This window comes from Orcinus orca, chromosome 4, assembly GCF_937001465.1.
Source record: "Orcinus orca chromosome 4, mOrcOrc1.1, whole genome shotgun sequence".
NCBI classification, from domain to species: domain Eukaryota; kingdom Metazoa; phylum Chordata; class Mammalia; order Artiodactyla; family Delphinidae; genus Orcinus; species Orcinus orca.
The window spans coordinates 121,241,975-121,255,907 of record NC_064562.1 but is presented as its reverse complement, the minus strand read 5'-3'; the positions used below and the strand labels follow the sequence as shown (position 1 = coordinate 121,255,907).

At 38.2% G+C, this 13,933-nt stretch overlaps 1 protein-coding gene across 3 annotated transcripts in view; it reads right to left on the bottom strand.

Annotated features, from left to right (window-relative positions):
- GSTCD (glutathione S-transferase C-terminal domain containing) overlaps window positions 1-13,933 on the bottom strand; it is a 130,690-nt gene that overhangs the window by 5,572 nt on the left and 111,185 nt on the right. For 2 of the 3 annotated variants that reach the window (XM_049709488.1, XM_033427815.2), the window contains exons 9-10: window positions 3,065-3,198; window positions 920-950 (exon numbers count right to left, since the gene is read on the bottom strand). In XM_049709488.1, the coding sequence (XP_049565445.1) occupies window positions 920-950; window positions 3,065-3,198 (165 nt within the window). Of the gene's footprint in view, window positions 1-919; window positions 951-3,064; window positions 3,199-4,684; window positions 4,755-13,933 lie in introns of those variants that run through there. The other variant, XM_049709489.1, reaches the window with a different exon arrangement.

Genomic DNA, 13,933 nt, shown 5'->3' with positions numbered 1-13,933 from the left:
TCAAAACTATGTAATGTTCTGACTACCGCTGGAAGACAATTCTCTGTGGGTCTCAAAACTATGTAATGTTCTGACTACCGTTGGAAGACAATTCTCTGTGGGTCTCTTGTGTTTCTTCACATCTTATAAGCAGAGGCACTGTCTTTGTTCCAGACCAGGGGCTGGCAACCCAAATCTAGCCTATGAACTGTTTTTGTATGGCTTGAAAGTTAAGAATGGCTTTTACATTTTTAAAGGGTTGTAAACCAATAAAAACAATGACAAGGACAACGTAGAGTATGTGGGAGATTTGCAAGTGGCTAGCAAAGCCTAAACTATTTACTATCTTACCTTTTACAGAAAAATTCACCTCTGTTCCAGATTATCTTTTCAAAGACATTTGTATAGTGAACGGCCTTGGAAGCTATACAGTGTCTCCCTCTAGAGAAAAGGGGAGGCATGCTTACTTAAAGACTACATCGTAAAACATTTGAGTTTCCTAAACTCAGGTTTCCTCACCTATAATGCAACTCACTGTATATATGTAGGTGTCCGCTAGCCCTGTTTGTGCTGCCCTGTGGGAACTGGGCCTCAGAGAGTCAGTGTAAAAATGATGATAGTCTGGCTACTCCTACTGCTGTGAGCAATTCTATCCTTTGTCTCTGACTCAGGAGTTTCCTATCTTCTGCCAGCATCCATGAAACTGTGGCAGGCTAACTTGTTAGCTGGTGAGTCGGGTAAACTCTCGGACCTTTCACAAATCTTGTCCACTACTTGAAGATTAATCTTGATTTGCCAACAAGAAAAAAAATCCGTATTAGATGTTCATGAGTAATTCAAGTATAACTATAGATTATATACTCCATTACAAATTTGAGAGGGAAAATAAAAAAGCAATGAAAAGTATGCGAGGAAAACATCTAGATCTTTTTAAAGTTACCTTGTATGATAAAGTTTTCTTGAATTGTTCACTGAAATAGAAAAGAGAAAAGAATTACTCATTTTAAATACCGAAGATTAAGAGTAGAAATAGTCTTGAAATTAAATTATAAACAAAAATATGTATTTTATCTGAAGAGTATATAATACTGTCCTGAACTAAAAACTACGCCAGTTTGAAATATCTTTATAAAAAGACAAAAGTATACCATCGGTATGTAATGAATTTTAAAGAATTTCTTTCAAAGATTGTTTACACTAGTAGAGAAGTATAACTTTTTTCTCTTCCCCACATGGGTGCACACAGATTCAGCCACTTTAAAAATGTAGGTTTTATTGTTATTCAGGTGCGGTGAGGCCAACAAATCAGGAGAGGACTGCCACTGCAAAGAAAGTTTGTTATTCAGAGTTCCCAAGAAGAGGGGGCAAGCCATGTCATACAGGGTCACATGGGGAAGCACCAGGTTGATCAGGAGGCAGAGACAATGGGGTAAAACAATAGCCTTTATTACGTATTCCAGGAATGGCAGGGCAGAGTGATCAAGCTTAGGACTGGCCGGTTGGAACAATGTCAGTAGGTTCTGAAGCATAGGGGCTATCCTTAGTTGTCTGGCACCTGGCCCTAGGGTGATGAGGGCAAAGGGCTAGTGACCTGGGAGTTGGCCTCTAATGACAAAGGGGGCAAATATCAGTAAATCTACAGAGATGTGAAAAAGTTGACAGTCCCTAAATTGAGGCTTTAAAATCAGTTAAGTGAGATTGCAGGCTGAACAACTCAAATTACCATTCTTAACAATCTTTATAGTGCTAGACTTACAAATTTCTTGATGGGTTTAAACTACACATTTTATCTGTATAGATTTAGAATAAAATAAAGTTTCAAGTATTGAATAACCCTCAAATTATATTTTATTTTTTGCTTTTCCATAGATCCTTGGTTCTTCTCTCAACAGTTGCAAATTATAGGAAACAACAAAATAATGAAATAAAGAAAAAGAAGGCTATTATTTTTACTTTAAATTACTTAGAAGCTCTTAAGTACAAATTCAAATGGAAATTTCGAAGGTTTCTAAAAAGCAATGATGAAAATGATCAAGAAGTCTTTTTTGACACATGATAGGATAGACTTTCCAAAACTAGCATATTTAATCTCTCCTATAATTAAAATGATCAGCTGGATTCTCCGTAACTATAAGTCAGAGTGAAATGTCATAAACACCAAGAATGGCCCTCCACTAGGTTTAGTTAAAGTGGTGAGAATTAAAATGTCTCCCTTTTCTATGTGGGATAAGGAGGACTGTAAAAATGGCCATTGAGCTTGCAGGTTAACCACCACCACTCGCGGGCAGAATTTAAAACTACTACTGTTACTACTGTAGTTAGCAACAGCTCACATTTATGGAGTGCTTACTCTGTGCCACTTCTAAGTGATTAACATATATATCATTCAATTCTCATAAAAACCTTGAGGTAGTTACTATTATAATCCCCCTTTTGTAGATGAGAAATTGTAGGTAAAAAGAGTTTGAGTAGATTGCCTGAGGTGAAACAATTTACAAAAGCATGAGGAGTTGGACTTCCCTGGTAGCGCAGTGGTTGAGAGTCTGCCTGCCGATGCAGGGGACACGGGTTCATGCCCCGGTCCGGGAAGATCCCACATGCCGCGGAGTGGCTGGGCCCGTGAGCCATGGCCGCTGAGCCTGCGCTCCGCAGCGGGAGAGGCCACAACAGTGAGAGGCCCGCGTACCGCAAAAAAAAAAAAAAAGCATGAGGAGTCAATACTTGCATCCAGGTGGAATACTTCCAGGTCCTAAGCACTTAACCACTACACTCTACTGCCTCTCACAGGTGATGATTTCCATTTAGAAGTACACAGAGAAGTGCTGAAGCTGGCAGACTTCCAGTCAGCTGACTCCTGGATACACTCGCTTCTAAATTTCAGCAAGAGCTGGATTTAGGAGAAAAAAATCAAGGGCAGACATGGAGGAGATCCTCTCTTCCTTATACAGCTTATAAACAATACATGCCATTGTGGAAAAAGGAAATGAGCTCAAAACTGAAACCTCCTTGCAACTTTACACCAAATGAGTTTTGTGTACCAATTTAATACCCATATTGGTGCCTTTGGCAGAATACAAGATTTCACCTTTTTGGAAAATTAAACTTTGAGGTGTTCTGAATGAAACCATAACAGCAAGGGCACGTGACAAAGGAAGCCCGTGTTTTGATGCACTGCTCAATCACCATGTCTGTTGCCACTCCACAAGCATGCAACGCCACCTGGAAAACAAAACCAGACCTCAGCACTAAGTTCTTTTTTAACTAAGAGTGCTACTTTGTGCCATTAAAAAAAAAAAAAAAAAAAAAAAAAACCTTTTGTAAGAACTGTTCCTTAAGACGTTTCAAGTTACCAGAATATTATTTCATAGTAGTTTAAATAGTTCTCATTTGGACATACCAAAGGACTAATTAGCTATTCATATTAATTAAGAAAATTAAGCAAGAGGTTGCAAGATTACAAATGGAACATTTGTAATGAAGCACAGGATTCATTCAATGGAAAATCTGATGTCATGTTAAATATGGAGAATTCAATATGTATGCATGTCTAAACTAATGCTCTTGCTGATTGAAAATTCAGTTCAGCTGTAGCATTGTGGAAAGAACTCTACATTGGAATCAGAATTTCTAGTCCAGAACTGCAATTGGCTGTGTGATCCTGGGCTGCTTAAAATTGAACTTCTTTGGGCCTCAGTCTCCTCAACCATAAACTATGGTTAATAATACTGACAATGCTGTTGCAAAGATTTAATAGAAGTGTATGTGAAAACAGTATTTCAAATGCTGTCTGAATAGACTCTAATCAGTGTTGTCTAAAACTGATCAAATCATATTTATGTAGCACCTGTTCATATTCATATAATTACAATTCTTAACACTGAATGATAAACTGTATGAAATATTTTTAATGGGTTTATTTAAAAAGGAAAAACATTACGGATTGAAGTCATGATTAGCACATCAATAATTCATGAAAAGAAAAATAACTTTAAAATGATTTTAAAACATGTTTTTGGAACAAATCCCTTAAATATATCTATACTGTTTTACAATCTAAAGTAGACAATTGTGAAAATTATTAGGCTAAATAAGGAAAACTAGAACCCTGAAAGAAAATCAGATGTAGGGATCTTGAAAGATGAAGCATTTTGTCAGAAAAATGCTCAGATCTCCATTTCATTCTGAACAGAGGCAAATTGTATTGGATAATAATTGTTCTTTCTAGACACAAATCTCTCAACTTCAGGGTAAGGAGGCACTTTTAGGGTAAAGACAAAGAGATTTTCTGGAAATTTCTGGATGTTAAGTATAAGTCAGATTCCCCTTTTGAACTGGAAAACCAAAAACAAAGTTGTACTGAGAAGAGGAAAGCAAGCTCTCTGCTCGCAACCCTGTTCCTGAATTCTCCCCTCCTACCAGGCGTCCATCATCTCCATAGAAGTCAACAATCCCTATGGTTGCTGTCAACCTCCCTTCCTGCCCCACCGTGAAAAAAGAGCCTAGGCAGGCTGCCGTCCAGTGAAGGCAGCACCAACTACTGGAGAATTAAAGAATCTTGGTTTCTCATCTGCCCCTTTATTTAACCAGCTTTGCAGGGTAAAAATCGGGCTAGTTCTTATTTTCGTGAGTAGCTGGAGAAAACCTCATAGTAAAAATTATAGATGCATTTTTCCCTGGAGGGAGAGAGAACGGATCCAACACTCACCTAGTGCCCTTTATGTGTTGGCAGCTATGCTGGGTGACGGTGCGCAGATCCTTCTGTGCTCACAACAGCCCTGAAAGATTTTATTATCTCCATCTGAGAAGTGAGGAAACTAAAGCTCGGGGAAATGAAGAATATGCTCACAACATAGCAGCTCCTGAAGGGTGGGATCCTGACCCAGAGCCTGACCTCAAGTGTTAATCACATCAGGCTGCTTCCCCATGAAACTCTCTTAAAGAAAAGTTTCGACAACTTATTTTTATAAATCTCCCTTTACTTAGGTTCACATTCCTTTTGCTACATGCTAAAGAGTGAGTTTATTTCCCTCACTTAAACAAAACAACTAATTCTAAGAACTATTTACATGATGGATTTTATTAGGTCTAAAAGGTTTTATTGCATCACTTGCTCCTAATTTCCATGCCATCAAACGCAGGTCAGAAAAAAACAGGCAAATAGGGCTTCCCTGGTGGCCCAACGGTTGAGAGTCCGCCTGCCGATGCAGGGGACACGGGTTCGTGCCCCGGTCCGGGAAGATCCCACATGCCGCGGAGCGGCTGGGTCCGTGAGCCATGGCCGCTGAGCCTGCGCGTCCGGAGCCTGTGCTCCGCAACGGGAGAGGCCACAACAGTGAGAGGCCCGCGTACCGCAAAACAAACAAAAAACAGGCAAATAATGATACAGATCAATGGAACCATATGAATACAAAAATTTAACATGCAACAAAGGTGGCACTTCAAACCACTGGGCACAAGATGGACTTTTTAATAAGTGACGTTGGGTTAACCTGATAGCTCTATAAAAAATAAAATTAGATCCTTTCCTCTCACCACACATAAATTTCAAATGGGTTAGAGATTTAACATGCAAAAACAAATTAACAGATAAAAAGACATAAGTAAATTTCTCCATAACCTAGGGGAGTGGGAAATAATTTCCTAACTATGTCTGAAAGTCCACATATAATAAGGGGTAAGGTTAATAAGTACATCAAAGTAAAAATGAAAAATACCTTTCAAATGACAAAACCCAAAAATTATATGTAAAAAGACAAATGATAAAGAGAGAAAAAGATTTGCAATTTATAGCACAAAAGGTTAATATCCTTAATATATAACAAGTTTTAAATATAAAGAAAAAGCCTAATAATCTCATAGTAAAATGGGCAAAAGATTTGGACAGTTCATGAACAATAGTATGCAAATAGGCCATAAACCAAAGTTGTTCAATATTGTTCAAAATAAGAGAAATAATTATTGAAATTATACTAAGATAATTATCTAATGATCACCTATTACTGTGGCAAAAATCCTAAAATTTGATAACAATCTATCAGCCAGACTGTAAGAAAACAGATACCATCATATATTGCTGGTGGGAATACAAAAATGTCACAACCCTTTGGAGGAAGAACTTAGCAATATTCAGCAAAATTATGTGTAATTTGTGCTTTCACTTGTAATAAAATCTATCCAGTGGACACACTGACAAACATATAAAAAGATTTATTCACTGAAGTAATATTTGAAATAACAACAAAATGGAAACAAGCCAATTTCCCACTGACAGAGCACTGGTAGAATAAATGTAATGGAGTACTCTGCAGCTATAAAAAGGAATGAAGAATATACATGGCTATGGAAGATGCTATTGCATAAAAAATAACGTTTAAAAATTCTCAAAACTATTTTCAGTAATCATTGTTACTGTTTGTTGTTTTAGAACTCTAATGTGCATATTATGGTATAAAACAAGAAACATGCTGTCATTAGGAAACAGAATTTTTTATAGCATAGAAGAAAATATAAGAGATAGACAAGTGAGGTTAGGTTAAAATCCCACAGTGCTGAATTTAAGTTGGAAGTATCAGTACGAACCCATGAAGATTTTGTTTAATAAATAAATAAATAAATAAATAAATAAAAGGTATTGCCTAGTTCAGATGACTGAAAAGCCTAGAAACAAAGACCAAACCAGTAGCAATGACCATCCCGAGTACCTACACTGTGGTAAATAACAGCATCTGCTCTTAAAAGAATTTTGAGCTCCATGGAGACATAGCTGATGTCAGACATGAGGCAGGAAATATACAAGATGAGCTGGAACGTCTTGTTATACTGAAAGCATGGATGCTATCAGATACCATTGAAGCCTTGTCAAAAACACTCAGGAGTCAATGGGAATATCTAAGCATCAATGAGAACTGTAACATCAATGGACTGAAGTATTTCAAATATTAAATTGGCGAGTCAATAATAATTATACCAAAAAAAAAAAAGCCTAACTGGTCACATCTGGCATATAACCAATTCACTTTGAAAACTGGAAAATACAGAAAAATAATAAAGTTTTCTCTGGCCTTTCCTATGTGAACTGTACCTCAGTGTAACCAAATAGTTGATAAAGGAAAGTAAATGAGGCAGAATATTAAAATAGAAGACTGTCAGCAATTTGCAATCCTTATTGAAATAATGAGCTGGGGCAATGACCATGAATGCTGCTCACATTATACAAGAGACAACCAGACATGGGTCTACTGATAGAACACACCACCACCTGTGATGTAGTCTTATCCCAAAAGTGAACCTGGATCTGATTATGTCTCTACAATCTAGACCTAAGTAGCAATCTCTAGGCAATACAGGGAACAGGGCAGTACGTGAAACAAAACCAGGGGGATGAAATCAGCAAAATCCACACTGCGGGAAACTCTAAAGGACAAATGACATGGTTATGTAAACAAATAAATTGCAAAAAAAAGAGACAGGGATGGTATGGTAGGCAGAATGATCTCCTAAAGATGTTCACATCCTAATACCTGGAATCCGTCAACATGGCAAGAAATTTTTGCAGATGTAATTAAGATTAAAGACCTTAAAATAACAAGATTATTTTGGATTACATGGGTGGGCTCAATCTAATTATGTGAGGCCTTAAAAGTAAAGAACTTTTGGGCTTCCCTGGTGGCCCAGTGGTTGAGAATCTGCCTGCTAATGCAGGGGACACGGGTTCGAGCCCTGGTCTGGGAGGATCTCACATGCCGTGGAGCAACTAGGCCCGTGAGCCACAACTACTGAGCCTGCGCATCTGGAGCCTGTGCTCCGCAACAAGAGAGGCGATAGTGAGAGCCCCGTGCACCGCCATGAAGAGTGGCCCCCACTTGCCACAACTAGAGAAAGCCCTCGCACAGAAACGAAGACCCAACACAGCAAAAATAAATAAATTAATTAATAAACTCCTACCCCCAACATCTTCTTAAAAAAAAAAAAAAAACTTAGGCAGGAAACAAGAGATGAAATAGAAAAGTCAGAGAGAAGGACTTGACCCACCATTGCTGGCTTTCATGGTGAAGGAGGCCATGAGACAGGGAGTGTGGGTAGCTGTAGAACCTGAGAACGACTCCCGTCTGACTCAGCAAGGGAACAGGAACCTTAGTCTTATAACTGTGTGGAGCTGAATTCTACCAACAACTTCAACAGTCCTGGGACCACTCCCTCAGAGACTTCAGATAAGAGCCGAACCAAGTCAACAGCTGATTTTGACCTAATGACACCTGGTGCAGACAAACTAGTTGAGTCCACCTGGATTTCTGACCTACAGAAATAATATACGTTATTTTAAGATAACATTTGTTATATGTTGAGATAATATATGTTATTTTTAAGCTGCCAAATTTGTGGTAATTTGCTACAGCAGAAATAGAAAATGAATGCAGATGAAAACCTATAGATATTAAGCCTTAAGATTCACATCAACCATTTCCATCTTTGTATCTTATTTCAATCCTTAGTAAAATAAATACACGAAAAAAAAATCATGAGACAAGTGGCGTGGAGAGCTTCTGCAGCAACATGAAGTTGAGTGATTTTGTTGAGGAATTTGTTATTCTTTCTTATTGATCATTAAAGGTCTATAATTATTAATAGTTCTAGAAACTGCACAATTCATTGATTCATGAATCGGTTCATTCATTAATTCACTCAGCAATCACTGGGCATTTCCTATATATCAGTATTATGGTAGTGGCTTGGAATACAAAGGTCAAAACTATGATCCCTTTCTGATGCTCTGTCAACAGTGACAACTTAATCCAAATCATGTAATACATTAATTAACTCAAGTGCAAATTGCATAGGTTTAGGCAACTCACAAAGTTCTCGTTATTTCATGTGCTAACATGTGTGACTCACAGGGGATACAAAGAAGAATAAAACACTACACATCAACAGCATCCAAGTAGTACCCAAACCTGTATTATACAAGACAGAATGCATTAAGTGCAATTAAAAAAGTACAAATAGAAACATCAAAGGAGGGAGTGGGATATTCAGATGGGGAAAAATCAGGGATGGTGAACTGGAGGAGGTGGTGTTTGAGGAGGGCCTTGTAGGATAGAAAGGAATTCCAAAAGCAAAGGAGCAAGAAGCACAGCAGCAAATAGCAGAAAGCACGTTCCTGAAGCATGGAGTGACACTGATAATAATGCTAATAATAATAATATAGATTTAACATTCCTGAGTAATGCTAAGTGCTTATTCTAACTGCTTTACATGGATTTACTTGTTTAATGCACAACCCTACGAAGTAGGTACTATATATATTTATTTATTTTTTCTACCTATTTTATTATGGTAAAAAAACAGAGAACATAAAATTTACCATCTTAACCATTGTAAGTGAACAGCCCAATAGTGTTAAGTATATTCACATCATTGTGAAACAGACCTTCAGAATTTTTTCATCTTGCAAAACTGAAACTCTATACCCATTGAACAACAACTTCCCTTTTCTCCCTCCCTCCCTCCAGCCCCTGGTAACCACTATTCTACTTTCTGTTTCTATGCATGTGACCACCTTAGATACTTCATATAATGGAATCATACAGTATTTGGCTTTTTGTGACTGGCTTATTTCATTTGGTATAATGTCCTCAAGTCTCATCCATGTTGTAGCATTTGATAGGACTTCTTAATAATATTCCATTGTATACACTCATCCCTTCATATCTGCAGGTCTCACATCTGCAGATCAGTCAACCTCGAACTGAAGATATTAAAAAAAAATTCTGGAAAGTTCCCCAAACGCAAAACTTCAATTTGCCACGCACCAGCCACTATTTACATAGCATTTACATTGTACCTACAACTATTTACAAACATTTACATTCTATTAGGTATTATAAGTAATCTAGAGATTACTTAAGGTATCAATATATGAAAGAATGTGTGTAGGTTATATGCAGATGCTATGCCATTTTTTATAAAGGACTTGAGCATTCTCGGACTTTGGTATATGAGGGGGTCCTGAAACCAATCCCCCATGGATACCAAGGGACAACTGTATATATATGTACCACATTTTGTTTACCTATTCATCCATCCATGGACATTTGGGTTGCTTCCACCTCAGCTATTGTGAACACTGCTGCTATGAACATGGATGTACAAATATCTTAAAGTAGGTACTGTTTTAAGATGAGGAAATTGAAGCCCAGAGAGGTCAAGTAACTTGTTCCAGGTGACACAACAAATTAAGGACCCCAACTCAGACAGTTTGGAGTCTTCCAGCCTAGCTAACTACTCTATGCAAATACAGTAGTCCCCCCTTAGCCACAGGGGATATGTTCTAAGACCCCAGTGGATGCCTGAAACCAGGGATAGTACCGAACTCTATAAATACTGTTAACCCTTAACCAATGCGGAGTTTAGGGGCTTTGACCTCTCCCCCAAATCCCCCACCCCACGCAGCCAAAAATCTGAGTAAAACTTTAGAGTTGGCCCTCCTTATCCATGGTTCTGCACCTGTGGATTCAACCAACCAGAGCTCATGTAGTACTGTAGTGTATATTTACTGAAAAAAACAAGTGGACCCATGCAGTTCAAACCCATGTAGTTCAAGGGTCAATCAACTATACTATGCTTGTTCCTATGCTGGGGGTGTGGGTGGTGGCTGGCAGGGGGAGAGGGTATACAGCATGGAAACCCTGGACAAAGGGATGATTCATGTCCCGGGCTGGTTGGAGGAGAGTGTACAATTTCAAACTTATGAATTGTTTCTTTTTGGAATTTTCCATTTAATATTTTCGGACCATGACAGACCAAAGGTAACTGAAACAGAGGAAAGCAAAAGCATAGATATGGGCGGACTATTGTATACTTCCTCTCATTTTATTCATCTCATTGGTCCTACTATCTTCTGGAATTACAACACCACAGGGGACTAGCATGTATGCAGTGTCTGCTAGATGTCAAAATCTTTACATAGATTTTTTCTTGATTTAATCATTTAATTCTTTAAAAAAATTTTTTAATACTTTAAATAGCTCTTATTATCTCTTGTAATAACATGACAAGATCACCTAGCCAGCAAACATTCCAGATGAACTCTGAATCCAGGTCTGACTCCAAAGCTCACAGGTTTTCCATTACATCATGCTATGCCTTCTCTGACCAACATACTTAGAGCTGGAAGGAACCTTAGAGACCATCTTTTTTAATGAAGAATTTCTGGGTATCACTCTTAGGTTCACCACTGATTTAAGAGAAGAAGGAATGGGATATGTGTTGGTTACACATAAAGGAAGTGACAAAGAAAGGAAAGGATGAAGAGAAATACATCTAAATTTTTTTCTTAAACCATTCCTATCTACAGAAACTGGTATGAAATCAAATTTCTAATTACATTTAAAGCATCTGACCCAGAGAGTTTGTAATATAATATACAATGGAGAGATAGATCTATTAATATACACACCGATAGATCTGACAACTGTAGAAAGAGTATCAAAACATAAACTATGAGTACCTAATAAAGGTTAACGTGCTGGGGGAAAAACACCCATATTTAATCAATGGTTCGCTGACAACATAGCAAACAAGTGTTTCACTGACTGACCCCCAAAATTCGGTATTGTGGTTCTCTGTACATACACTGAATTCTAACAAAGGATAAAAATTGAATTGTAAACTTATCTATTGGCCAAGGTAATGCATATTCCAAAGTAAATGTAAATATTTTTGATCCAAATAAATGTTGCAGAATTCATGGACTATAAATTAAGGACCTTTCCTTCACATTTGTACTTCAATTAATCTATATGTCATAGAAGTTTTAACTATAACACATCCTATGATGTAAGCCAATGAAACATAACCAAACAGCCAGGAAACCTCAATCCACGTATCTTTGCTATATGTGGTGGTAAATAAACAAAATTAATCATCACTCACTCTCAGAATGTCTTTCAACTGGCAGCTTCTAAAAAACAAGGCAAGATTCTAGACAAACTGATTGATTCTTCTCAATATATGTTGAGAAAGATACCCACATAGTCTAAGAACATATATGTTGGTAAAGATACACAGATAGTCTAAGAACATATATGTTGGTAAATAGTATGTATTGATTTTTAATGTAAGACATATTTTGAAAGATAGTAAGACTATGCCTTATTCATACTCCCAAAACTAAGCTTGTGCTAGATGTATTTATGACTGTACTAGGCATCCTGTCCTTGGGGGGTTTTTGTTTGTTTACTTTTTAAAGATTCATTTAACATTTATTAGCCTTTTCCTAGTCCAAACGATGCATATAGGTGTTGTTATTTCCCATTTTACAAAAAGGCCAAGTGGCTGGTCCAAGGTCACAAATGATGAAGACAAGATTTAAATTCAATCCCTCTGACACCAAAAGTTATTCTAATTCTCTATGTTCCCATTTACTCCTTTCTTTAGATGTGGGGAGTGAACAGGAAGTCAATGACTGGATTCTAGTCCCAGCTCTCACATTAACTTGCTATGTTCCTGTTCCCCAGGTGGAGCTTCAACTTTTATATTTACGAAATGAGAAGGTTGAACTGAATGACCTCTAAATTTGCCCCAACCCAATCATGCTCTGAGCCTTTGCTTCTCAAAGAAGGATTCTTAACCAGATATCTTAGAAGAAAGCTTGGTCCCAGTTGTGCGCTTCTGTTGCTCCTCTTTAAAAACTTTCATGCAATTATGTTATAGGTAATTGGCTTTAAAATTCAAATAAGGCCAAAAGGCATGTAATGACTCAAATAATGCTAAAAGGCATGTAATGACAAAAAAAGTTCCTTGTTCCGTACACACTTCTCTACCCCGAAAGAAAATCTGGTGACCAAAGCTAATGCTTTTCAACTCATTGGTTTTCTTTCCTGAAATCCATCTCTGTTTTTCTATATAATCAATGTATATTGCTCTTTCAAATCAAAACTAACTGTGCCGTACGATTTTTTTTTTTTTTTTAAACATCCAAGACTTTTCCTGCACAGAAGTTCTGTAAAATGCTCTATGGTAAAATTTTTCACTGTGTGAAAACTGTCAAATAATTGGCCAGCTCCATTTTTTTTTTCCTGAAGACATCTTTCCTGGGCCTCCTGACCTTTTATTAAAACATAGACTCACTGCTTTCTTTGCCTGCTACCTAGCTCTGTCTGGTCCTGTGACTTCCCTTTGCCATCATACCAAGAACTCTCTTCACCCACTCCTGATTAGATACCACTTATTCTTTTTATTACCTACTCTCTTATTTTATTTTTATTTTAAATTTATTTATTTAGTTAGTTATTTTTGGCTGCGTTGGGTCTTTGTTGCTGCACGCGGGCTTTCTCTAGTTGCGGTGAGTGGGGGCTACTCTTCCTTGCAGTGAGCAGGCCTTTCATTGCGGTGGCTTCTCTGGTTGCAGAGCACCGGCTCTAGGCACGTGGGCTTCAGTAGTTGTGGCGTGTGGGCTCAGTAGTTGTGGCTCACGGACTCTAGAGCACAGGCTCAGTATTTGTGGCGCATGGGCTTAGTTGCTCCATAGCATGTGGGATCTTCCCGGACCAGGGCTCGAACCCGTGTCCCCTGCATTGGCAGGCGGATTCTTAACCACTGTGCCATCAGGGAAGCCCTACTCTCTTATTTTAGTGAAGCACATCTTTTTTTTTTTTTTTTGCGGCACACGGGCCTCTTACTGTTGTGGCCTCTCCCGCTGCGGAGCACAGGCTCCGTACGCGCAGGCTCAGCGGCCATGGCTCACGGGCCTAGCTGCTCTGCGGCATGTGGAATCTTCCCGGACCGGGGCACGAACCCGCGTCCCCTGCATCGGCAGGCGGACTCTCAACCACTGCGCCACCAGGGAAGCCCTGAAGCACTCTTTTACATAGTTTCCTGATGCACATTTTCTTGAGACCTTGACATTTTCTTTATTACTTTCATACAAGATTGATTGATTGGTCAGGCATAAAAT